The following is a 26,476-nucleotide window of genomic DNA, read 5'->3' as shown; positions in this document are numbered from 1 at the left end:
CAGAGCCAGACGTTTCTCCACAGCTGGATGTGCTTCCTCAGCACGCTGCGCTGTTGCATGTCTCTGCAGGCTGTGTTACGTATAACACTCTATCATAGTTATTATTGGGGATACAAGTTAGGTTTCAGACATGATCTCTGTTGTCACGCAGTTAACAGTCCAATGGGGAAAACAGGGTAAGTATCAGGTAGCTACCATACAGAAGAGCAGGGTTTGATTGTTGCACGCGAATGTGTGCTGGTCATCAGAGGGTAACGCAGGCCCTCTTCCAGGAAGAATGACTGCCTGTGGTTCTCACACGTGGAGCCGCGCTTTGTGCCGTATTGTGTTCATCGTCCAGGCCACAGCTAATCAACATAAGGATAATCCCTAAATCAAAGGCTGGCTACTGTGAGCTAGGTAGCAACCCAAGCGGGTGGGTGCCTGGTATAAGAACCCTAGGAGGCCTATTTGACTGCTGGGATAGCATCCTCGGATTTCTTACTACCCTATATATCTTTGCAAAAAACCTCTATCATTTGGGGTAACCTGAACAAGTCTTTATAGTCTTTATAACCAGAAAAGCTTCTCACATGTTGTATAGTGAAAGTCCTGTAGAAGATCAGAGGGATCAGAGGTTATGGGAAAGTGAGGGTTGGATACTTCATGGAGAATTAACACATGAGCTGCCATTGAAAAAAGAATATATATAGATGGTTTGGAGATCAGAGTTCATTGTAATTATAAAGCTTAAGAACTACAAGTGTACAAAGAAATCGTTTATAAATTTCACTTGGTGTTGATTATATTTTTGTATACTCAATAGGTATGCTTTATTCCATTTAAACAGTACTTCAAAATTATTTTTGTATAATCTTGAGTTGTTATCAGTACAAAATCCTGTGTGTAGGTTTGACTGGAAACAATACTGGAGAGCATTTCTCAACCCATGGTTCAAGAACTTCCAGTGTTTCACTTCATAAAGGTGTTTCAGGTGTCGTTAAATGTGGTAATGGAGTCTGTTTCCATTTCCATTTCCTTTTTTTTTTTTAATTCCATAAGGCTAAAGAAAAAGCAATAAAGGGAACCAGAAAAAAATAGAAGAAAAAAAAGTCAAAAGTTTGCAATTCACTCAAAGGTTGCCCTTGTGAACTTTCAATTTGAGTTTCATTCTAGAAATGATTGCTTATTTTTTCTCTATGTGTCTTAATACATAAAACATCTGGTGGGAAGAGTGGGGGGAGGGAGAGACCCGCCTCGTTCACCCATGCAACAGATATTTGACTCCTTACTAGATGGTTGTCATTGTGCTTTTTATGGTGTTCCCTTTGCCTGGGATTTCTTTTTCTTCTTTCTTTTCCACCTGGTAAACTCATTTATCCTGTGACTTTGCAGCTCCAATATTGTCTGCTTTTTGAAATGTTTCCTTACTCTACCAGTTACTTACTCTTTCTTCTATATCTTATAGCATGTAACCTCGCATACCTTTGTTGTATATGTGTGTCTGACTCTCCTATCAGACTGAGCACTTGAAATGTAGGACCCATTCCCCTTAGATCCTTTTATCCTTACCCCTTAGCCCTAGCAGCTGTATCTGACGTGGGAGTTGCTCAGCAAATGATTGTTCGATGGATGATGGTAAGAGCAGCTATTGATAATTTGTTCAAAAGTGTGAAAGACGGACTTCTGCTTCTGGCTAGAGTGGAGTGGGATAGTAACGCTCCCACTAAGAACAACTAGAAAATCTAGATACAATTCTGTAATAATGGTATTTGCAGGCATCAGAGAGCTACTAAGGCAGCTTGTTAATGTGAGCCCAATATTTTGTGTATTACTTTTCCCTGTAGAAGAGTTGCCCAAATTTTAAGCAGCTACAAGCAGAGCAGAGTTTTTGGCATTCTCATGGTGTTTAGGAGACAAAAATTTGAGTTTTTACTTCCCCAAAGAGGAGGAACCTGAGCTAATATCCAGGCTTTGGGTTGGAATCCATGGATATTGTGCCTCACAAAGGCTGTAGCGCCCCCCTCAGGTGGACTCCACCCTTGATTGTATTAAGATAATCTTCCAAACTCCGGCTTCCTACCATGCTCCCTTTCTAGGGGAGAATGACATCATCTGGAGCCTCTGCAGTTTTTTTATTTTAAATATCAAATACCAGATACCGTGCAATTTTTCCTGCCAGGCATAACAAGAAACAGGCCAAAGTGGGGGAAATAAAACAGACCAACAGGTGACCCAGAAATTAGAATTTTCAAAAATGAACTTTAAAATAATTGTAATAAGTTTGAGAATATTTATAATATTGAGAATTTCACCAGAGACTCAGAATCTATAAAAATACAAACAAGTTGAAATTCTTTAACTGAAAAATAGCTGACATTATGAACTCAGTAGATGGGTTTAAAGCAGATTTCTTAACACTGAAGAGTAGATTAGTACACCAGAAGGAAGATTATGATATGGAGAGCCAAAAGTATTAAAAAAAGAAAAGAGCAAAGTGAACATATTGAACATGGTGAGAAATCTAGCATATATGTATTTTGAGTCCCAGAAAGGGAGAAGGAAAATGGAGGAGGAGAATTATTTGAAGTGATGATGGCCAAGAACTTTCCAAAAGTGACCAGTGAAAATAAACCCACAGGGACGTCCCTGGTGGTGCAGTGGTTAAGAATCCGCCTGCCAATGCAGGGGACACAGGTTCAATCCCTGGTCCAGGAAGATCCCACGTGCCATGGAGCAACTAAGCCCACACGCCACAGCTGCTGAGCCTGTGCTCTAAAGCCCACGAGCCACAACTGCTGAGCCCACGTCCCACGACTACTGAAGCCCGCATGCTCAAGAGCCCATGCTCCGCAACAAGAGGAGCCACCGCAGTGAGAAGCCCATGCACCGCAACGAAGAGTAGCCCCTGCCACCCCAACTACAGAGAGCCTGCGTGCAGCAACGAGGACCCAACACAGCCAAAGGAAGAAATAAATGTTTTAAAAAAGAGAAAATAAACCCACAGATTCAATAATTGCATTACATTATTAGCAGGATTAAAAAATATACTAGGCATACCACTGTCAAACTACTAAAAGCCAAAGACAAAGAAAATCTTGAAAGCAGCCATTAAAGAGCAATGATCAGACTGACAGCTGATTTCTCAATAGGAATGATGGAAGCCAAAACAATAAAATTATATACATCTTCAATGAAAGATAAGCTGCCACTTGAATTTTGTATTTGCAAAAATATCTTTCAAACAGGAAGGCAGTATAAAGACATTTACAGAAAATCAAGAATTGAGGGAATTTGTAGTAGACCTACTGTTAAAGAAACATCAAAGGGGTTTATTCAGGCAAACAGAAAATTATTGCAATTACTAATATAGAAATGTAAGAAGGAGTGAAAAGCAACAGAGAAGGTAAATATGTGTTTAAAATTAAATGGACATTGAGCATGCAAAATAGTAATACAACAATAATACAAAGGAAGGGAAGTTAAACTATTGTAACATCCTAGCATTGTCTAGGAAGTGGTAAAAGTACTAATTTACTTTAGGTACTAATAAATCAAGGTTCCATACTGTAATTTGCATAGAAATGAAATTAAAGAATATATAATTAATAAGCTAAAAGCAAAATGGAATATAAAATTGTTTAAGAATCCAAAAAAAAACAGTAAAGGGAAAAAAAGCATAAAATAAATAGGGCAAATAGAAAACAGTAAGATGGTAGGTGTAAACTCAAATACATCAATAACTATGTTAAATATTAATGGAAATACTCAAAAGACAAAGGTTATCAAACTGGGTTTAGTTTTTTAAACCTGCTTGCTATAAGGATTATAACCACTTTGGAAAAATGTTTGGCAGTATTTGCCAAAGCTGGACATATGTAAACTCTGTGGCCCAGCGATCTACTTCTAGAAATATACCCACAAGAAGGCGTGCATATGTTCACCAAAACATATGCATAGGATATTTATAGCATTATATATTGTAATGGCCACGAACTAGAAACTACTCATTCATCAACAGAAGAATGAATAAATTCATACAATATTATATAGCAATGAGAAAGAACAACCTACAGCTACACACTACAACATAAAAGAATCTCATAAAAGTAATGTTTATCAAAAGAAGCCAGATACAGAAGAGTGCATACTGTATGTATTAATAACTATAGAGTCCAAAAACAGGCAAAACTAACCTGTGGTGTTAGAAGTTAGGCGTGATTACCTTTGGAAGGGAGTGGACCGAAAGGGTTTGGTTAATGGTCTGTTTCTTCATCGCACTGATGAGTACATGGATATGTTCATTCTATGCAGATTCACCAAGCTGTATATATATATATGATTTGCACATTGAATGTTGTACTTCCATTAAAATAGTTTAATTTTTTCAAAGTATACTCTCTTGGTATCTGCAGGGAACTGGTACCAGGACCCTCTACGAATACCAAAATCCGAGGATGCTCAAGTACTCTAAAGTGGCATAGTACAGTCGGTCCTTTGTATCTGAGGGTTCCACATCCGCAGATACCGAGGGCCAACTGTACCAGTAAAAGTATTAGAACTGGCTGCAAGGTCAATCCAGTTATATTCCAGGATATAAGAAACAGCATGCTTCTAGAAGGAAAAGATGAATACACTGCAAAGGTAGTGTTTGAAGATGCTGAAGGGATGATAAATTAAGCTATTTAAGGATGAAGGGGGGGATAGGATTCATTCATTCATTTAGCACAATATTTTGGTCCCTATTATAGTCCAAGGAGCTGTCTGAGCTGTTGGGGATTCAAAAATAAGGCTCAGGTCCTATTTTCAGAGAGGTCACTGTCTCTAGAGATGGATACGGAGAATGGTAGAGTTAATAAAAGCTACAATATTTTGAGCACCTTCCTTGTGTTAGGCACCATGATGTGCAGTTTTGTTGCTTCTTAATGTTCACAACAACAACCCGATGAGGTTATTATCCCTTTTTGCCTGAGGGAACACAGGAAATAATCTGTCCAAGGTCTCACCACCAAGATAAAAATATCTTGACTGACTTCAAAGCCGTGTTCCTTCTGGTACTTTACATGGCCATTGGATGGTGGTTTAGAAGAGAAAGAACTGTGTGATGAAATTATAAGTAGAAGTTAAAATACATTCCAGTGGTGGTATCTTAGAGGAAGTGGTGTAGCTAAATGGCCTGGATCTCAAAGGATGAGGAGAGATTCATGTTTGATGGTCTGGAAGTGGAAGTGGAGGAATCAGTCTTTTCCTCTGAGTAAGGGCCAGACTTTCAAAGAAGGCAGCAGAGGTGTACAGAGAAACCGTGCTGTCTGAGTACTGTTTCTCATGAAGAGGATCTAAGGGTCTGCTCCACATACAGACTTTCAACCCAAGAACCTTGTTTTTAGGCCCTTCCTGAGCCTTCTTCCTACAAAGTGCTGGCCTTTCCAATTCCTCAACTTTTCTAAACTAACTAGCTTTTTTAAAATTGAATTTTACTTTATTTTTAAAAAATTTTTATTGGAGTATAGCTGATTTACAATGTTGTGTTAGTTTCAGGTGTACAGCAAAATGAGTCAGTCATAGATACACATATACCTGCTCTTTTTTAGATTCTTTTCCCATATAGGCCATTACAGAGTATTGAGTAGAGTTCCCTGTGCTATACAGTATTTCCTTATTAGCTATCTATTTTATATATAGTAGTATGTATATGTCAATCCCAATCTCCCAGTTTATCCCTCCCCCCATTACTCCCGGTATCCCAAGTTTATTTTCTACATCTATAACTCTGTTTTGTAGATAAGTTCATTTGTATCCTTTTTTTAGATTCCACATATAAGCGATATCATATGTTTTAGACTTCCTTGCTTTTTAAACATTGGAATCATACTGCAGATATATTTTTATAGTGAGACTTTTAAAAATTAATGGTTTATTGTGAGCATTTTCCCAAAGCAAAGTGCTTGTTGCTAAAACATCCCTATCCAACTTTAAGCCACCATTATGGGGAAGTTCTAGCTTCCTACCAGAGTTCAAAGCAAGGTAGTCATATGTGTAAGACAAGTACTTATAAACAGCACAAAGGAAAAATTAAATTGTGTCTTGGGACGCCAACCCTCATGCTAGTACATCTTGGATGGTTTAAGGACTAAATGTAGCAGCATGAGGCCAGGGAAAAACTCATGACTCACACATTGTGATAATTTTAAGTAGCCCATTGTATTAATTAGGTTATTGATTCAGCTGTTATAACAAGGACCTGAATTAACAATGGCTTAACAAAGATAGAAGTATATTTTCTCTCCCTTTACAGTCTGAGTGTGATATGTTGGCTTCACTTAGGATCCTTTTATCTTGTTGCTCTGTTATTCCTAGGCCATTTCCATTGTTTACATGATTGAAGATGGCTAACTACATTTTAGCCAGAGGGAAAGAGGAAATGTGGTCCAGGGAGCACACTCCTTCCTTTTAAAGGCATATTTTTGCACCTTTCACTTGTGCTTGCACCTCATTATACAGGAGCCACCAGAAGCCTGGGAGACAGTGTAGCTTGGTGCCTGTGCTCTGTGCTGTAGGTATATAAGAAGCTGAGGTCGGGTACTGGTGACAGGTGGTCTCTGCCATGTTCTGGGCTTAGTAAAGTAGAGGTTGTTGAATTTAGACTAACATAGCTGATAGATCTTTGTTGGAAGCCATTCTTCTACTTGTTTATATTAAAATTGTAATTCAGCGAGTTCCCTGGTGCTAGCTAGGTTGGTTTGGTGCTTTCACTGCTGTGGCCTGGGTTCAATCCCTGGTTGAGGAAATGAGGTCCCGCAAAAATAAAACCAGGTAAATCTTAGTGATTTTCCCTATACAGACCTAAGAGAATATGCAGTATTACGGTCTTATGTTCCTTTATTCACTGGAATTCAATAAAATCTTCACATCCTTTCTCCATTCTGGCCAGTGAAATCAAGCCCTTACAGGCCTACTTTTGCTTCTAATGCTAACTAATGAAATTCCAGCGCCAAGGCTGAAAAATACACACCTTTATGATGAACAACACCAAAAGGTAGAGATGGAAGGAGATGACCCTTACTCTGCAGCAAAAGAGGAAGAAATGTGGTTCTGTTTCACAAAACTAGTTCAAAGAATCTGCTTTGATGAAGTGTTCAAACATTCATGAAGACAAATCTTGTTTTCTTGTGCAATAGGAAACTTGTCTGAATATTCATAATCTAGTATATTGTTTTCTTCTCTGTTCTTGAAAGTATATTTTGAACAAAAAGATCTTGTAAGACTCTTTAAGACTTTCGAAATTGAATTGCTCCTATATACTGCAAAGATAACCTTGAAAGGAAACTTGTAATTCTGATTGGTTGTCTTCCTTGATAGTTTATTGCCTTGGTTATTAGCGTAGGTAATGCATGATAATTTACACGTCTGAGCTACTAAACACCTAAAAACTTGTAACTTTGGTCTGTCAAATCAGAAGGGGATCAGTGGCACATTTTCCTTTTCCCACATGTACAATGGCGAAAAATAAATTGCTATCACACTAGTCAGTTTATTTTAACAAAGACCAGGAGCCTTATGGCTGAAAAGCAAGGGAAATTGCCATTCTTTTTTTCTTTTTTTTTTCCCTGTGAAAATTTAATATCTAATATCTTTATCTTTAGGAATTCATGAAATTAAAGTTATTTAACAGTGTCTCTCTTTTGCCACATAGACTGCCCTTCATCCACCTGGGTTCAGTTCCAAGAGAGTTGTTACATTTTTCTTCAAGAAGCCATCAAAGTAGAAAGCATAGAGGATGTCAGAAATCAGTGTACTGACCATGGTAAGGAGCTTATTCTATTTTGTTTTTTCACAGATCAGTAAAGAGTGTTCACTAATTTTTTTAAAAAAATGGTTTTGTCGTGTCTCACTTTCACCTTGGTCCTTGCACTAAATGGGCTACATTCATTCTGTGATACACAAGACACAGGCAGTGGAATCGGGGTAAACCCTTGAGCTGGAAGACAGTTGTTGGGCAACACGGCCCAGAGCAGAGAGGCAGAACCCTAGCAAGGACAGTGTGTTTAATGTGAGAGCTCTGCGTCAGGCACTGTTGTTAAGCACGTATTGTACTTTAACTGGCTTTAATTAGTACAGCAAACCTATCAGGTGGTTTATTATTAGCCTCCTTTTATCAAGAGAATAAAACTAGTTCAGTTATTTGTTCAAGGTCACACAAGAAATAATTGGCAGAGCCAGGATTCAAACCAGGGCCTGTCTGATTTTAGGACCAGCATCCTTCATCACGCTGTTATTCTGCCCTGAAGGTACTGTCGCAGGCATACAGTGTGGGCAGAAGTCAGATTACATGGGGCTGTGACGTACGGTAGAGAAGTATATATACCGTTAAATAAAAATGAGGAAAAGGCTGTGTATTTGGTACATAATATGCTCAGCATTCTCTGGGAAATAGAACTTCACATGTTGAAATATTTTAAATAAAAATGTCATTTTAAAAAAAGGTGTGCTTGGGTGCTCTTTATATATTTGGCTGTTTGGCCCAAAGTGCATCCTTGTTGTTAAGCCTCTGATTGTTGTTGATACTCATCAGCTCAAACTAAAACTGTGGTGTGAGTTAGCATCTTTTTCAACTGAGATATCTATGATGGTGATGTGAGAGTCCTTGATTATGTAAAGGTGCTTTTTATTACGGTGTGAGATCTAAAAATCTCTTATTTCATTAAATTTCGTTACAAGCATATTCATAACACCAGCATTTAAAAATGTGCTGTACTGAATGAATTGGGAGATTGGGATTGCCATATATACATTACTAATAAGAGAAAACTAAGATCCTGAGTGCCGCAGGGTGCAGCCAAAAAATACATAAATAAAAAATAAATAAAAATAAAAATGCCCTTTACCTAAAAAACACAATTTCTAACAACCCACCAATATAACATTTTGGAAGAATATCAAATTGCATTAAGATGCTTTAATTAAAATCACATTCACTTATTATTGAAGGAATAAATATAAGCACAGAAGTTTTAAATCCTAAGAAGTGCCACGTACCACTCAATACATATTGTTTTCCTTGGGAATAAATGTAGGCAAAGCAGTTTTAAATCCTATGGAGTGCCATGTGATACTCAGTATGTATGTTCTTTACTTGCTAAATGGTGTTGAACATTGGCTCTTGGAAAACAAGACATTTTCAACATGCCAATATGGTTTCACTCTGAGGAAGCTGAGTAATAGGAATTTTGCTGGTCTTACAAGATTTTTTAAATGGCGTTACCCCTACAATTATTTTCTGTCTCTTTTTAAAAAACCATTTATATCAGGTATACTTAGACATGAACACAGATTTCAATGAACAAATTATATTGGAGGCTCGGGGCCAAAAAAGATATGTTCCTGTACTCCTGCTAGCCTGTGTGAACCACAGCGTCAGATTTCATTGTCCAGCTTTAATGCTTACCTTCAGCAGTTAAGCAACTGTATACTCCACAGAGGCATAGTTAATATTTGTTGACTGACTTCCTCTACAACTAAACTGCAGTTAATTGTATTTGCTTTTTTTTTTTTTAAGCAAGTGAAGCAAAACGAAATTGAAAACACCCAGCAACTTTGAGGCCTGATTTTTGATTACTTGTTTTGAAGTCCATTAACTCTACTTGTTCAAGCAGAGTAGCCTTTTAGGAATTTTTAATTGTTGTATATAGATTTGCTTATAAAGTTTATATTGTGTCTAAGAAAAATGGCTTTTTTCCCAGTTAAAAATCTATAAATTCAGTTTGTCTTACTGATTTCATTTTTAAAAACTTTCTCATACATTTCTGATAACCTCATCATTTATTTGATAATCCTCTACATTTGCTTCCAGTCTGGAAATATCCATTTCATTGATGAATCAGAAAATGAGCTAAGATTAGTTAATATTACCATTACTTTTTTTGGCTCGGGTAATGTTTTGGCTTACAACAGTAGGTAGACGTGAATTCAGTGTTTGCTATATATGAAGAAGGAAAAACATGGGGAATACTAGGATATTTACATATGGATGTATAAAATCTTCACAGCTATACAAAATCCTATTTTAAACCTATAATTAGGGGTATAGAAAATAAGTGACTTGTTACCTTTTGAACAGCTGAGAGCTATATTGAGAAATATTCCCAGTGCTTTGTGGTAATTTACATGGTGTTACTTGTACTTATTTTGGGTACTGTTATTGTTCATTTAGGAAAATAATTGTGAGAGGCTAAAATTTTTCTTATTTTGCAACATTTACCTTTGATTTAGATATTTTCATTATAAAAGAACAAATAAATGTTTTCAATCTTGCCTTTTTTGTGATCTGTGTATGAGCTATGTCACTAGCCATAAAAAGAATTAAAGACCTAAATTACATCTCAGCAGGTAGCATCACTGGTAATGCATTGTAAAAAAAAAATAGGCTTGAGTACATGCATTCTTCAGGGACTTATGCTATTATTTGTTAAAGAAAATCAAAGTGTGTCTTTTTTGCCTGACATAGTAATTTAAGTTTATACAGTATTTACTTAAGTTGCAATGTTAAAAATCATTCAAGTTCCATTGGCTGACATAAGGCAGAGAAAGGAATGAAAATCTCATCTCTGAACACACTTAAGCTTAAACTATAACCTAGTTAAATATTTACCTTGAGGATTTTTCTAAAATGGCATTTGGGTTACATTTCACAAATAAGTACAAGTAAGTGCTAGGGTAAAACAGATTAAAAGTCTATATGACATTTAACAGACGGGGTGATAGCAGATACCACTGATAAGAAAACCATCATAGAATTTTTAAAAATGGAGCTATGACTGAGAAAGAGAACCTTGCTAAATTCTAATTTTGGATTAAAGTATTACGTTTTTTAAAGGTCAGTCTTATTTTTTTCTTTTAAAACTTCTTTCTTAATTACACAATTAATGCACAATCGCTATATAGAAAAGCACGTAGGCAAATATTTTAAAAATAAAATTACCCTAAATTGTACCATCCTAAGGAAATATAATGACTTAACATTTTGGTAAGTATCTTTCTAGACTTCCAGTCCCCCCAGGCAGATATATTTTAATGAATGTTTGATATATATATATATATGCGTATATATATACACATACATACACACATGTATATACATATGTACATATGTCATATTCCTTAAGCTACATTTTCCCTTAAAAATATTCTCCTGTGGCAGTAATATGGAATATTTCCTAATAACTGTACACTATTCCTCTATATAGATATGCCATAATTGATTTAATCCTCTAATATTGGTTATTAAATTATTTCCAATCTTCCACTGTCGTAACTGTGATGCACATTAATGACTGTGCCTATCTGAGCAGAGCCCATGCCCTTAGCATACGTCGTTCAGTATTGCGGGGTCAAAGAATATGTACTTTTCTGTAGGGCTTTCCATACGCCTTGCCAAACTGTATCCAAAAAGGTTTTACTAATTTTTACTCCAACTAACCACTTCTGAGTTCCCGGTTTTCTACACCCTAAGCCAGCACTGTTTAGTCTGCACGTCTGAAACTCTGCTTCTTTTAATTTTCATTCCTTTACCAGTGAAACAGCAGTTTTCACACATTTCCTGTGTTACATTTCCTTTTGTGAGGGTAAATTGTCTTTTTTTAAATGGAAGTAGAATGGATGTACAATATTAAGTTACAAATTGTACAATATAGTGATTCACAATTTTTAAAGATTTTACTCCATTTTTGGTTACTACAAAATATTGACTATATTTCAGTGTTGTACAGTATCTCCTTATAGCCGATTTGACACATGATAGTACCTCTTAATCCCCACCCTTATGTTGCCTCTTCTCTCTTCCCTGTCCCACGGGTAAGCACTAGTTTGTTCTCTGTATCTGTGTCTATTGCCTTTTTAAGGTCTGAGACCAGTTTTCTTTTCTTTTTTTCTTCTGTTAAAGTGTTTGCCTGTTATTTTTTTTATTCATAACAGAGCTCTAGTCTGCCCACTTTGTGATTTTCTTCTTTAACAATGTGATATGTTTGGGGGGAGATTTCAGGCTCCAGTGTTTTCTTTTCCTCGGTAGCTAAGTTTATTTTTTAAGCCTCTTTTTAAAAATGTAAAAGTAATTGCCTAATACAGATTTTTCTTACCACGTCACGACCTAATAGCTCTTTCTCATCTCAGTGTACCTGTTCATTACCAAAAAATTGTGATGTTAGAGTGATGTCATGAATACAATAGCCTCTTGTTTCCTAGAATCTGAGTGTGTTCCTTGGTAACTGGTTCGGAATGTAAATTCTCAGGCCCCATGTTACTCCAGCCAGAACAGAAACTCCGGGTGTCGGACCCAACACTTTTAACAAGCCCTCCAGGTGATTCTGGTGCACACTAAAGTTGGTGAGCCACTGATCCAAGACAATATTCTGAAGTTTTCAGAAGTCTTTGTTAAGTCAGGATGGTTTTGGAAGAATGTAATTTATTAGTAGGAAAGACTTCCTCGCCTCTCCATGTAGTATCTGAATGAGTTGTAGTACCCAAAGCTTCCAAGATAACTTTAAAAATGTTTAGGATCAATGACTTCTCCTTGGAAAATTTTAACTTCTAATGTTACTGAGACTGGAGAGTCATGTTTCTTAGGAACATTTTGATGTTTATTCCTCAGTTAGCTGAGTACACTGGAGAGGATGTATTTTCCCCCAGGGGTTAGATGTACCTTCCCCACCAGATTTCTGGTTGGTATAAGCTTTGATGTCATCATTCATTTGTTTTCACTTGCAAAAACATAAAATATCATGAGAGAAACTAACTCCATTAGTGTTTTCTCCTAAATATTATCCAATTAAGACAGTGGAATGATTTTTTTAATTTGCAGGAGAATCTTTGTTGGGTTAAGAAACAAGATTAGATGTATCTGGGGAAAGTGAAGTTACTGCTAATTTTATAGGGTGCTATGTACCTTATAGATTGAAAGGATAAAAAATGTTAATGTGAGACATAAAATATATGTGGCTGCTCCTCTTTACTCTTGAACCAGGTGAAAGAGTCTCAGGAAAAATCAGCTATACAGTGAGAACAAGGAACAAGGACCTCCTTTATCACTTTCTCTAACCAGGACTTTTCTAAGGATGACCACAGAGGAAAATATGGGAAGGCATAGGCTTCAGGCAACAGGTGCATAGTGGCCAGTTAAGTGAGGCAGGTCAGAGACTGCTTGTGACTTGAATTTCACTAGGTCTTGGGACTGTTCTGGCAAGTTGCCCTGGTACTTTTCAGCTCTCCTCAGTGTGGTCAGAGCTACTCCTCCCTATAAATGTGAACTAGGGCACGAGGGGCCATGATTGCCAGAGGAACGGGTAATGAAAAGTTGAGATCCATGAAGTGTGTTTTACTGCTCAAGCCTTCCCAATATGTTTTTGTTTACATGTTATTTATGAGATTACCAACCCTAGGTGAGTGAGATAAAAGGTATGGTCCTGTTCAGTTTATCGTTAGCCTTTTACTTTTCTCGTATTTTCTCTTCAGAAATGTACATGACATTTTCAAGCTACTTTTGTTTTTAAAAGGATGTAAAATATATGTATCATAATAAGCAGTGGTCCCCAGCCTTTCTGGCACCAGGGACCAGTTTTGTGGAAGACAATTTTTCCATGGACGGGACAGTGGCGGGGGATGGTTCAGGTGGTCATGTGAGTGATGGGAGCCATGGGGAGCGGCAGAGGAAGCGTCAGTTGCTTGCCTGCCGCTCACCTCCTGCTGTGGAGCCTGGTTCCTAACGGGCTGCGGACCAGACCCCTGATGATAATGTATAATTTGTGTATGCGTCATGTGAGTTTCATTGATTTGAGGAACATGCTGACTTCTCCTTAAAATAACTTCAGGAGCTGACATGATAAGCATACATAATGAGGAAGAAAATGCTTTTATACTGGATACTTTGAAAAAGCAATGGAAAGGCCCAGATGATATCCTATTAGGCATGTTTTTTGACACAGATGGTAAGTGATATTTACAGTTAAATTGTTTCCTACATTTTTTCTTAATGTTAGTAAAACTGATAACTATCTTTTATAGTCTTCAGTTCTCTAGTTCAAGTTGCTGTTTCTTGCAGTTTCCAGGTATTGTGTTTTCAGTGTGCACCCATGAACCACAGCTTTTCCCTGAGCAGCTCAGTGTGTGTCACATATGAGAGTTGAAGTTGATTCTTTCATCTGATTAAAACATGGCTCTAGACCCAGTATTTTTGTAATATGGTAGCGTGATAAAAATTGGTACTAATGTCAACAATTAATAGGATAAAAAGAGACAACTGTCAAAGTAATATTATGTATTTACTGTCACTGTCGAAAATAGGGAAGTACTTATATATTTTTACATGAAATGAAATTACTAAGGTTACCATTAATATTTTAACTATCTTGACTATTTCTCCATGAAAATTACATATATTTTTAAATCAAAAATGGGATCTTCTTCAGAACCTTCTTGAACCAGTATCTTTTGCCTGTGTACAGGATATATTCCTCCTCCTAATTTAAATCCTACAATGAAAAGTTCAGAGCAGAAATACCTTAGTAACTTCCCACCTTTAAAACTAGACCCAGGAAACCCCTGGCACCCTGGCAGTCCAGTGGTTAGGACTCCATGCTTTCACTGATGATGGCCTGGGTTCAATCCCCGGTCAGAGAACTAAGATCCGACAAGCTGCAAGCGTGGCCAAAAAGTTTTAAAAAATAACCAAAAAATAATAATAAAGCCAGACCCTTTTCTTTGACTTTTACACATTTTATACTGTCATAATGTTAAAAATATTCCTTAACTGACAGATGCCAGTTTCAAGTGGTTTGATAAGTCAAATATGACATTTGTTAAGTGGTCAGACCGAGAAGATGGCGAGGATCTGGTTGACACCTGTGCCTTTTTGCACACCAAGACAGGTGATTGGAAGAAAGGAAATTGTGAAGTTTCTTCTGTGGAAGGAACCCTTTGTAAAGCAGCTAGTAAGTATAATTGAAGGCCTTTTTCCATTATAAGAGGGGTGGGGAAAATAGGGCTGGTTTTAAAATAATTTTCTTTGTGATGTGTCTCAATAAAGAGGAAGTAGGACTTCAGAAGATATTGGGTTCGTTTGCTCCCTAGACTTTTGGAAATCAAATGTGTAATCCTATTACATTTCAGAGGTAGGGGCACATCATGTGAACCAGGCATACTTTTATTCTACTTATTATTAACTAGAGCTTGTAAAAAGTCAAAAATTTCTTATGTTGTTCAGAAGAATTATCATAGTCTCTTTGCATGTGATTTGATTGAACAGTGGAAGTGGTGAAGAATAATCATGGCTGATTCCAGAATTCTAATGTTAGTTTACAAAGAATTTGATTCAGTACAAGGACATCCTTGATTAGGCAAAGAAAAATTGCATCAGTTTATAATTTATTCTGGACTAAAATATAAATTTTCTCCTTACAAATCACAATGATTTCTAATGAACAAAATTATCCTGTCCCACAATATTTTCATATTATTGTTAAACATTAGACAGTTTGTTCTTTTATGTTTTAGAATTGTTTTCTCATTAGACATTTAAATTTCAAAATATGATTTTAGGTTGCTTGAAACAAGACAAATAGCCATTTCCCCACATTGCATCCTTAATATTCCCCCTTCTACTCCAACTGCAAACCAACTATACATCTGCCTCTGATTATTTCCCTTCTTTACATCTGGATTTACATAGTTTTTTTTTAACTTGCCTCAGCAGGGTTTTTGACTGATCAGTCACACTTTTGTGGTAGTAGCATTCCAACTTCCAATATTTGTTGGATTTTCAAAAAGTTGATTCTTTTCATATACTGTGCCTCAGGGCACCATTATATAAGCCAAATTTTAAATTAAACTATAACTTCAAAATGTCAGAAATAGTGAGCAAATCTATACTAATGAGGTAAGGTCACCGTTGCATGCTTTAATGGTACTATGTTTCTATAGACTTTCCAACCCAGATCCTCTTATTTCCCCCACTTCATCACATTGTCTTCTTTCTTGAGTTCCCTTATTCTTTTCCCACTAACTGAGCTAATGCATTTTTAGCCCTCTTCATCTTTTTTTTTTTCAAAATCTAAGTTCAAAATAGATAATACAGACACATGACCAAGCAATAGAAACATGGGTAATACTGAGCTACTAAAGGGTCCGTTTTAAACTACTTCAGGTGTTTAAAAGCAATCTTAGAATAAGGCATATTTGAATTAATTATGATTTTCTTTTGTATTCTAGTCCCATATGAAAAGAAATATTTATCAGGTAAGTATGGTCTTTTGTTACATTTTTCCCACAAGAGTACATTAAGATTCTAGTGTATTAAAGTAGTACTAAAGACCTCTTTAAAAATTAATTATATGATAGTGTAAAGTAGAACAATTTTCATAAAAAGGCAGAAAGGTCTCTTAGCTTAGTAATAAGACTTGACATTCTAAATATATCTGCAAGTTATATATGAAATGAACATTTTTTTTAAAAACACCAAATTACATCTCATTGAACTCCATTATCTGTTTTTGTGGGAAATGACTGCATCTTTCGTTAAAAAATTTTTTTCTCACAGTTGTAATTACAATTCATGAAGCATCTGCCTTAGGGCTTACTAAATGCATTTTTTGGGGAAAAAACAGCTAATTTATTTACTTGGTTCAAAAAGCTAAACTATACAAGGCAAACACTGAAAAGTCTGTCTCCCACTCTGCCTCCATCCATCCCATTCTACCTGTACCCCTTGTTGGGCACTATTTCAATTTCTTCTTTAAATGTCTAGTGGTTCTTTTGCCAATATAAGCAAATTAAGATATATGACTGATTTTTTTATTTGCTAACAGAGTCTAGATATCTCTCCGTATCATTACCTATAGATAAATCTTCATTCTTTTTTAAAGCTCCAGAACCCTACTGGGTTGTTTCCAAACATTTGTTATTATAACAGTGCTGCAAGGAATGAATCACCTTGAAGAAACACATTTATCTTAGATTCCCTGAAATATAACTGCTGTATTGAACATGAATATATAACCTTGATCAATACTGATATTGTTTCAGAGAAACTGTACCATTCTGAATCCCCCCAAACCATGTATGAATGTCTGTTATATTTTTTGGATATTTTTGAATTGTATAGTTTTCAACCTCCATATTTTTGAGGTGTAATTAACATAGGGTGAAATGGAATCTTAAATGTATATACCTTGATGGTTGCTTATGTATACCTGTGTAACTACCACTCAAATCAACATAGGACATTCCCATCACAGCACAAAATTCCCTCATGCCCCTCCCAGTAAATGCCCACCCTACCACCATCCACCCCACAGGTAACCACTATTGATCTCTATCACCATAGGTTAGAGTTGTTTGTTCTTGAACTTCACATAAATGTAATTCTGACTGCTTTGTCAGAATATTTTGATTCATCAGTGTTGCATGTATGTATTGCTACTTTTTCTATTGCTGCATTGTATTTTATTAACATACCATTATTTGTCCATTCTCCTGTCTATGGATATTTCATTATTAGTCTGGCATGAATGTGATCGTGCTATGAACGTGCTCACACTGCTTTTTGGACCTATGTTCTCATTTTCCTTGAAATTCCAAAGAGTGAAATTGCAGGGTCATAGGGTAGCTAATAATGGTTAGCATTATTAGAAATTAAGTAATTTTTCAAAGTGGTTGAACCATGTTACATTCCTGCTGACAATGTATGCAAGTTCCAGTTGCTCTACATCCCTCCCATGATGGTCCTGTCAGTCTAATTTTAGCCATTCAGATGGGTGTGTAGCGATCTTATTTTAATTTCCCTGATGAAAAACGTCTTAGCGATCTTATTTTAATTTCCCTCATGAAAAACGTTGAGCACCTTTACATATTAGCCATTTGGATATCTTTTTATAAAATGCCTATTCAAGTCTTTTGCCCTTATTTTTCCCTTAGTATCATGAATACTTTCTCTCAGTTTGGGGCTTGCTATGACAGAAGAGGAAAGGAGAGTGTTTATGGGCTCAAAACTCACTCTTCTTTAAGAGGAATATATAACATCTTAAGAGAAAAAAAAAATCAAGCAAAGCACCACCTCACACTCAAAAACAAAACAAACCAAACCCAGAGGGACTCTCCTGGCGGCCCAGTGGTTAAGACTCTGCACTTCCACTGGAAGTCTTCAACCCTCATTGGGGAACTAAGATCCAGCATGCTGCATGGCATGGCCAAAACAAAACAAAAAACCAGAAAATAACAAGTGCTGACAAGAATATGGAGAAAGTGGAACCTTTGTGCACTACTGATGGGAATGTAAAACGGTGCAGCTGCTGTGGAAACAGTACAGTAGCTTCCCCAAAAATTAGGCATAGAATTACCATATGATCCAGCAACCCATTTCTGAGTATATACCCAAAAGATGTGAAAGCAGGGACTTGAACAGATAAACAACCATGTTTATAGCAGCATTATTCTCAGTAGCCAGAAAGGTGGAACCAAATCATGGTATGAACGGGTAAGCAAAGCATGGTATATACACTGTATGGAATATTACTCAGCCTTAAAAAGACAAATCTGACACACTCTACAACATGCATGAATCTGGAGGACACTAGGCTAAGTGAAGTAAGCCAGTCACAAAAGGACAAATACTGTCTGACTCTAATTAGGTTGAGGTACCTGGAGTAGTCAACCTCAGAGACAGAAGGTAGAATGGTGGTTGCCAGGGAGAGGGGAGAATGAGGAGTTAATGTTTAATATAATTTTCAGGTTTGCAAGATGAAAGTTCTATGGATGCATGGTGGTGACATAGCACAACAGTGTGAATGCTCTTAATGCTACTGAACTGTACCCTTAAAAATGGTTAAAATGATAAATTTTGTTACGCATATTTTACAATTTTTTTAAAAAGTTTAAATCAAAGAGCAGTGTAAGCATGCTTTTCAGAAACATGAAGGCAAATAAGTAACAGGAGTGGTTGCTTTGAGGAATGGTAATTAAGGGTGAGTAGTAGTAGGGCAGGAGGAGCACAGTATTTTCATTACATACCTTGTAGAACTATGAATTTTAAGCTACACACATGTATACTTTGGATAACGTAAGAGGATATACATGCAAATTGAAACGTATGGTGAACCCTTAACGTGGATAATTTCCAATTTAGGTTTAGAGTGGAGACGTGCAGTTTACTTCAAATTTTGAAGTACGGCAATTATTCAAGCTAAGAAATAGAAACTTTGATAGTAATGAATGTGTAATTTCTTTCTAACCAATGTGTGAAACTCTCAAAATAGGGAAATATTTATATGATGAAACTATGTTTGTGCTCCCCAAAAAAGCAATACTAGGAACTTGTATATCCTGATTTCCCATATTTTCTTGTCTTCTTTTCAGATAACCACATTTTAATATCAGCTTTGGTGATTGCCAGTACAGTAATTTTGACAGTTTTGGGAGCAGTCGTTTGGTTCCTGTACAAAAGAAGTTTGGATTCTGGTTTCACCACAGTTTTTTCAGCTGCACCCCAATCACCTTATAATGACGATTGTGTTTTAGTAGTTGCAGAGGAAAATGAATATGATGTTCAATTTGACTGAGATTTTGGAAATCTCAGATTAAGACACCAAATACCTTGACAGTGATTCTTATGCAAGATTTCAATATAGAACGTGACAATGAAAATCAGTTTTCATATTACCTTATTCTACTAACATTCACTATTCTCATGTAATCATTCATTGTGATAAAAAATAATCTTTAGGATCATTATAAGAACAAAGTTTTTTAAAAGGAATAATCTTAAATATAATTTAATGGTTTTAACCACCTCCCCAAATGCACCTTTCACTTGAAAAAAGTTTAAAGCCCAAGTATTAATAGCAAATCAGGTAAAAATAAAAAGCCAGGCTCCTTGTCTTACCTCCTCTATCTTCCCTCCCACGGAGTTCAACCACCTTAGTTATAGCTGAATTAAAAAAAAAAAAATCTACTTACCACTATGGTTTTAACAATCAATACATCTTTAACAATTTCTATGGTCTTTCTCCTTTATCAATATGGAGAATAATACTGACCTTAAAATATTTCTCTACATTTAGATATCAATCTTCCTTTGTGATGTAGAAAATTTTACAGATTTTAACACCCCATATGCCACATAATTATACAATTTCAGTACTTTTAGAACACTGTTTTGGACCACAAACAGTATTTAGCACTGATCACAAATGGTCAGAGTTTTGTAAGATTTAATAAAGTTTGTGAAACCAAAAGAATTACACCCATACCAGGAAGGTGTGGAGGAGGCTGACACCGTGGGTAACTCTTGGATCATAGTGCCCTTCAAGGATTTTTTTCCTACCACCATATCTGTTCCTATATATCTCATGCTTCCCAAACTTTGAAGTTTATCATTCAATGACATGAAAACTGTGTAAGCAATAACTGCAGAGAAAAACTACATACTACTGTAGTGATGGTGTTTAGTTTTCAATATGTGTACTGTATATTTTAAGACAATGGTGAAATAATCATTTGGGGGATAAAAAATGAAAACAGAAAAAAGCTGAAACAAGAATGGTTTCTTTAGCAACTTTTACGACTTAAAAACACAGTATTAGAAAATTCTTCACATAAAATTGTATTCACTATATGTAGAAACTTGAAAGTACAAAGAAAGTAATCTCTCTTCCTAACACATACCCCATCAGTCATCTTACGGGAACACTTTTCATATGGAGAGAGACACTGTCTCTCAAGCTTGACCAGTGGCAACAAAGTTCTAGCTTGCGCCATCTGTTCCTACTGGCCACCATTAATGGCAGTTTTCTTAATGGGATGAATAACTACAAAGTGATGACAATGTGACTGTGGTACTAAAGAACAAATTTTATACTAAGTGTTATTACACAATTATACTCTGTAAAAGCTTTGAGATTTTGTGCATTGATCGAGATGTCTATTTTATTGTGGATAGAGTATTAATAGTGCTACTAATTGTGAACATTAGACTGGAATTACTTCCTGCTTTTCTGACTCAAATTCTACCAATCCTTTAAGAACTAAGACCAGCCTTCTGTTCCTTAAAACTTTCTATCACAAATCTTTACAATATTTAATACAGTAGCCACTACCCACACGTGGCTATTTCACTTCCTCAGTTGCACTAGCCATATTTCAGATGCTCAAATCACTTGCATATTGCACAATGCAAATTATAGAACATTTCTAATGTCACAGAAAGTTTCACTGGACAATGCTGCTCTAGAGTCTCCCACTTCTATATAACTAAGTTTCTTCAGTTCATTTCAGTAAATTCTACCTAATGACAGACAGCTCTACCAAAATGGCTGTTTTAACTTACATAATTTCCCATGTTTAATTTCATTTTCAAAAAAGTCCATAAAGGTGCCGGTAATGCAGTGCTAAATCTTAGTCCTATTTATATACCGGAACATCTGTAACAAGCCCTTGTCAACATGTGGTCAACAGATAACTGGATCATTCAAGTCTGTATTTATTTTTAATATTAACAATAACATAAGCATGCCTGTTTACATTCAGAATGTATAAACTGCTTTTCTTCAAACATCTTGGTTCTACAATTTAATTCTTATGTTTGGCAGCTATTATTACTAACATTACTTTTAGCTACCATTTAATTTTAACTACATTTTATTAGGAATTTGCATTCTTAAAATCTTGGGAATTTGAGTAGTGTACGGTCTCTATTTTGTTCAGAATTTAAAAGTAATAACCAATGAAAGACTTTTCTTATTCCTTCTAATTCACATTTACAGGATATCAGAAGCTAATACAACATTGAAATACTAAGTGCTACTAAGGAACTACGAGAATACTATAAAGCTCAAGCCACTGTGTGCATCTCTGTCATTTAGCAGTTAATACAGCAAAACTATAAAATGTATGCACACCAATGGAATGTTTTCTACCATTTACTTAAAAATTGTAAATAAAAAATTTTGTGGGTTAAGAAGGCACTACATTTTCATACTGAGTACTATTAAAAGCATAATTGTTTCAAATTCAAAGCATCCCTTAAAGACCCATAGAATAGATATTGATACTGGCACCCTTAAATTTTGCATATCCGCTTTAAGGAAGGCAATGCACAAGGTAACAGGCAGAAGTTAAGCAAATGTTTTAGAAAATTATATTTCATATAAAATGGGATTTGAAGTAAGATTTTTGGCTATAAGGTCTGAAGGCTTCTCTGAGCACCAGTTTAAAAGGAAACATTTCAAACTATAAAGTAAATCAATCAGTACGCACTTTATTTCAAGCCAAAGTTTTACATTAAGACCAACAATCTGTGGGCAGACTGTTGATTCACATTTGAGAAATTACATGGTTTCTATTTAGGGTCTGAAAAAGTAGTCTGACATAAGACTTTATTTAACCTGAAACCACCTGAAGGCATTTTTAAGTGTATCCTAAGCGTGTTGACAGAGAAAATATACAGTGTTATGGACATATAACACAACTCAGGACTACAGTGTAGAACTATTCATGGTGAATAAGTAATGTTCATGTCTTCTCTAAAGGTAGTGAAAAATATTAAGTCATCAAATAAATGCTTAGAATTACCAAGGAACAGTTAAAAACGACCAGGATCCAAACAGGTTATTTATATCATATTTAGCTATAAAGAAGTGACAACACTAAAAAACACATTGAAAACCAGTGTTTTAAACTCTGAATGTGGGATTTAAAAATATTTCATTAACTTGAGATTGCAATAATTTTTTTTTAACCAAACAGCATTTGACTGGCAATTCTGATATAATTTACAGCTGTAATATTCCTAAAAGGAATATCTACATACTATGGCCTATCAAATATAATCTGCATTTTGCAAATCAATACAAAAATGTATCCATCATTTGTACACTTTATTTTTGTATACTTTTTCAAAAATTAGATTTTATTGCTAAGTGAATTTAGAATTCAAATTAAATGTGGATACCTAATATATTGCTCTTCTTAACTTTCTCCCCATTCTTATTTATTTAAACACTGGAAGCAAATGATTATGAAAATGAGACTGCAACTTAAGGCATTTTAAAAAGAAAAAACAATTAGGTGCCATGTGGCAATTTATTCTGAAAGCATATTCTGTCCCACTTTTTTCACTAACAAGAGACTAAAACACCAACCTTTTTTCATAAATATAACTACAGTAATCAGAACACAAAGGGTTGTCAGCATTGCTTAGATATTTAAAACAAGGGTAACACTTCCCCCACTCATCTAAAAGAAAAATACCAGTTTATAAACATCTGATTCACTGGCTATGTTAAAAGGCCCAGCAGAATTTTAACTCATCAACACCTGAGAATGAACATATATATACATGCATAATGTGTATATATATATTCATTCTATATATATATAGACAGATAGTAAATGTATTCAATAGGCATTTCCCCACAAAACTAATTCATATTTAATTGCCAGTTTTAATAAACACTTGTTCACAGAGCATCCATTTGTCTTATATGAAGTTAGGCAATATCAAATGTTCTGTTATGGTCTCCATCTTCTTCAGATTCATCCTCTGAAGCTGTTGAAAGAAAACAGGATGATCAAGAATGATTTTCAGGGGGATGAGAATGGAAGTGTAATTTTAAAGCCAGAATAGCAATGATTTGTAAAATAAAAATCCCAATTTAGTATACTGTTTGGTCAAAATGATAAGTTATTATGACAGGGTTAGGATGGTTTGACTGTGGGTGATGCCCATCCACAATGCCCCCACCCCCAACACCTTTTGCTTAATGTTAGTTTTTATTAAAATGAAAATGTTTAAAAATGTGACTCAAGAACATCTTCCAAAAAGTTTCTGAGATCAATTTGTGTTCATAGTATCTACTGTACTAGAGAAAGAGTAAACTTAAGGCAAGTGCTCTCACACACCTGAGTAGAATCTGGCTTATTACCGCTGCATGTTTGATGTATCCAATGAGAATGAAAAAAAATGTACATAGAATAATAGGTTATGGGTGTTTTTTCAATTTACATCAGACCTATGTCTATACAATGCCAAGAAAAAGCTTTATTTAGTCAAAAAAGCTTTATATAGACACAGCCTAAGTTAAAATAATTGGATTTACTTAAAAACCTTCTGTTGAGATTATTCTTATGCCTCCACATTGTCAGAAACTTATCACTGCAACATTTCTGACCTCAATTTATTTTACAGTCATGAGTGGCTCAAGAGTTTAATATAAAACATCCCTGAATGTCTTTAAGAAGGACACAGTAAGTACAAGACTGTATTCTGTAAACTGCATGTGAAAGAAAACTGAAGTTCACTAAACATCTAACCAGCATTTCCTCTATTATCAAGCACAGTATTTAATACTGGACAATTTAAGAGCACCCAGCAAATGGAAGCAACAAGAAAAAGATATGCAATGTGTATAGACACTTCAGTCTCCATAAATTTATCTTGCAGAAATTTTAAATCCATTTTAAATAAATGATATCAAGCATATACTTAACTCATGAAGAGTAAATCCTATGCTTAAGTTTTTTTTTTTTAATTAATTTATTTATTTGCTGCGTTGGGTCTTCATTGCTGCACATGGGCTTTCTCTTGTTGCTGTGAGTGGGGGCTACTCTTCATTGTGGTGCGCAGGCTCCTCACTGTAGTGGCTTCTCTTGTTGTGGAGCACAGGCCCTAGGCGCGTGGGCTTCAACAGTTGTGGCACATGGGCTCAGTAGTTGTGGCTCACGGGCTTAGCTGCTCTGCGGCATGTGGAATCCTCCCAGGGCAGGGCTCGAACCCGTGTCCCCTGCATTAGCAGGCGGATTCTTTACCACTGCGCCACCTAGGAAGTCCTATGCTTAAGTTTTATACAATATCATGGAGAAATGTCAAACTACAAAATAAAATAGCTTTTCAGAGAATATCTCATATTTTCTATTGGATTAACTGTACGAATGAAAATTCAGTCAGAACAAATTTTCAGAATATACTGATACTCTGGTACTTAGGAGTTTACTTGTAGCGCCCACAACGTCTTTCACTCTCAGTTGAGTTTGGGTATGTATTTCAACTCAATCTTTTCCCTCTCATTCACATGTTGAGAGTAGACACTCCTATATGTTTAGAAAACTAAATTCTAAATAAGAACGTTAGTTAAAAAAAAAAAAAAGGCAATCTGGTGAGAATGTACACTGAAACAAATTATTCATCACACTTGACAAAGTATAAATCATAATTTACAAAAAAGAGAGACCTTTGTATTAGCCAACATGATGGATCTGAACTAAGAAGTTATGAAGGAAAAAAAGATTTACCCTAAATGAAGTCCCACTTTCTTATACCATGTGATTCCTTTAAATACTATTTCCACACATACTAAAATTGTGAAAATGCGTTACTTAGTTGTACCTCAAATCCTTTTAAAACTTAAAAACTGTACAAACTTAATGACAAAAACCCATGACTTAGAATATTCTTAAGTCCTTCTCAGACCTTACTTCAAAGGATGCTAAGCTTTCTCTAAAGGTAAAAGCATTATGCACACTACAGATAACAGTCCAAGTATTTTGAAGATGAGTATAGAAGATAATCAATTGGAAAAATCATATTTATTATTTTTTTTTTGGAAAAATCATATTTAAAAACACCTCAAAGAGTGTACTGAAATCTGATCATGGGGAGCCAGTTGCTTTGGGTGAAAAAAAGCATAATAGGGTAATCTTGGATTCCCAGGAACTGTTCCAGAGCCACCAATATCTGTGCCCACCTGGTATGAAGCACCCTGGAGGTTGTAGGACTTTGAGAAGAGGGTAAGCTGTGCAGATGCCTGTAAAGATTTGGGCATTAAGTGCCTTCACATAGAAGCCCAGGCAGAAGTCCTAAAGCTGGAACGTGATCTTAAGAGATTGGAGCTGCTGGCGGAGCTGGCTGCCTATTAAAGGTCCATGAGGACCTGAACAAGGAGCAAATAAAAACAAAAAACAAAAACAAAAAAACTATGGCTTCCATTAGGGACTCAGAATTAGGGCTCTTTCACCCCTATTTTCCTAGAACTCTATATAAACCCAGGGAACTGCTTTTATGATCTAACAAAGCTAAATAACAAGTAAAATTTCATACACAAGATAAAAAAAATCTAACCAATTACGAAGTGTGTTTTGATTAGTGTTAAACATGACTTCTTTTAAAAAAGTGTTAACATTAAAAAAGTGTTAAAATTAAGGTGATTATGTATTTTTATTTTAAGTAAAATACTGACGGTTAAAATAACATCCTTCCATACATTAAAATTAATGTAATTTTTAAAAATGCTCTTAAAAAACTGATAGTTGCCCAACCCATCTTTCCCAAATTAATTATTCTGGTATTATTAAGCCTATAAATGAAGCTTTAATTTGGTAGAAAGAGTATATATATACACTTAGGTTTTGCTTTGTGGGTTTAATTTGCAAAAGTAAATTCAACAAGTCTGGGGAGGGGAAATTC

General features: G+C 35.6%; 2 protein-coding genes across 5 annotated transcripts in view; one reads left to right on the top strand and one right to left on the bottom strand.

The window, feature by feature from the left end:
- Positions 1-22,178, top strand: part of CD302 (CD302 molecule) — a 28,143-nt gene extending 5,965 nt beyond the window's left edge. For all 4 annotated transcript variants that reach the window (XM_057745105.1, XM_057745103.1, XM_057745101.1 and 1 more), the window contains 5 exons: positions 7,673-7,783; positions 13,839-13,955; positions 14,784-14,957; positions 16,234-16,260; positions 19,375-22,178. In XM_057745105.1, the coding sequence (XP_057601088.1) occupies positions 13,847-13,955; positions 14,784-14,957; positions 16,234-16,260; positions 19,375-19,577 (513 nt within the window). In that variant the 5' untranslated portion in view covers positions 7,673-7,783; positions 13,839-13,846 and the 3' untranslated portion in view covers positions 19,578-22,178. The remainder of the gene's footprint in view (positions 1-7,672; positions 7,784-13,838; positions 13,956-14,783; positions 14,958-16,233; positions 16,261-19,374) is intronic.
- A 70-nt stretch (positions 22,179-22,248) lies between these two features.
- Positions 22,249-26,476, bottom strand: part of MARCHF7 (membrane associated ring-CH-type finger 7) — a 46,999-nt gene continuing 42,771 nt past the window's right edge. The window contains exon 10 of the mRNA XM_057745094.1: positions 22,249-23,563. Coding sequence (XP_057601077.1) covers positions 23,505-23,563 — 59 coding nt within the window. The 3' untranslated portion in view covers positions 22,249-23,504. The remainder of the gene's footprint in view (positions 23,564-26,476) is intronic.

Source organism: Hippopotamus amphibius, chromosome 8 (genome assembly GCF_030028045.1).
Source record: "Hippopotamus amphibius kiboko isolate mHipAmp2 chromosome 8, mHipAmp2.hap2, whole genome shotgun sequence".
NCBI lineage: Eukaryota > Metazoa > Chordata > Mammalia > Artiodactyla > Hippopotamidae > Hippopotamus > Hippopotamus amphibius.
Note: the sequence above shows the minus strand (reverse complement) of the source record. Positions and strands in the feature narration are given on the sequence as shown.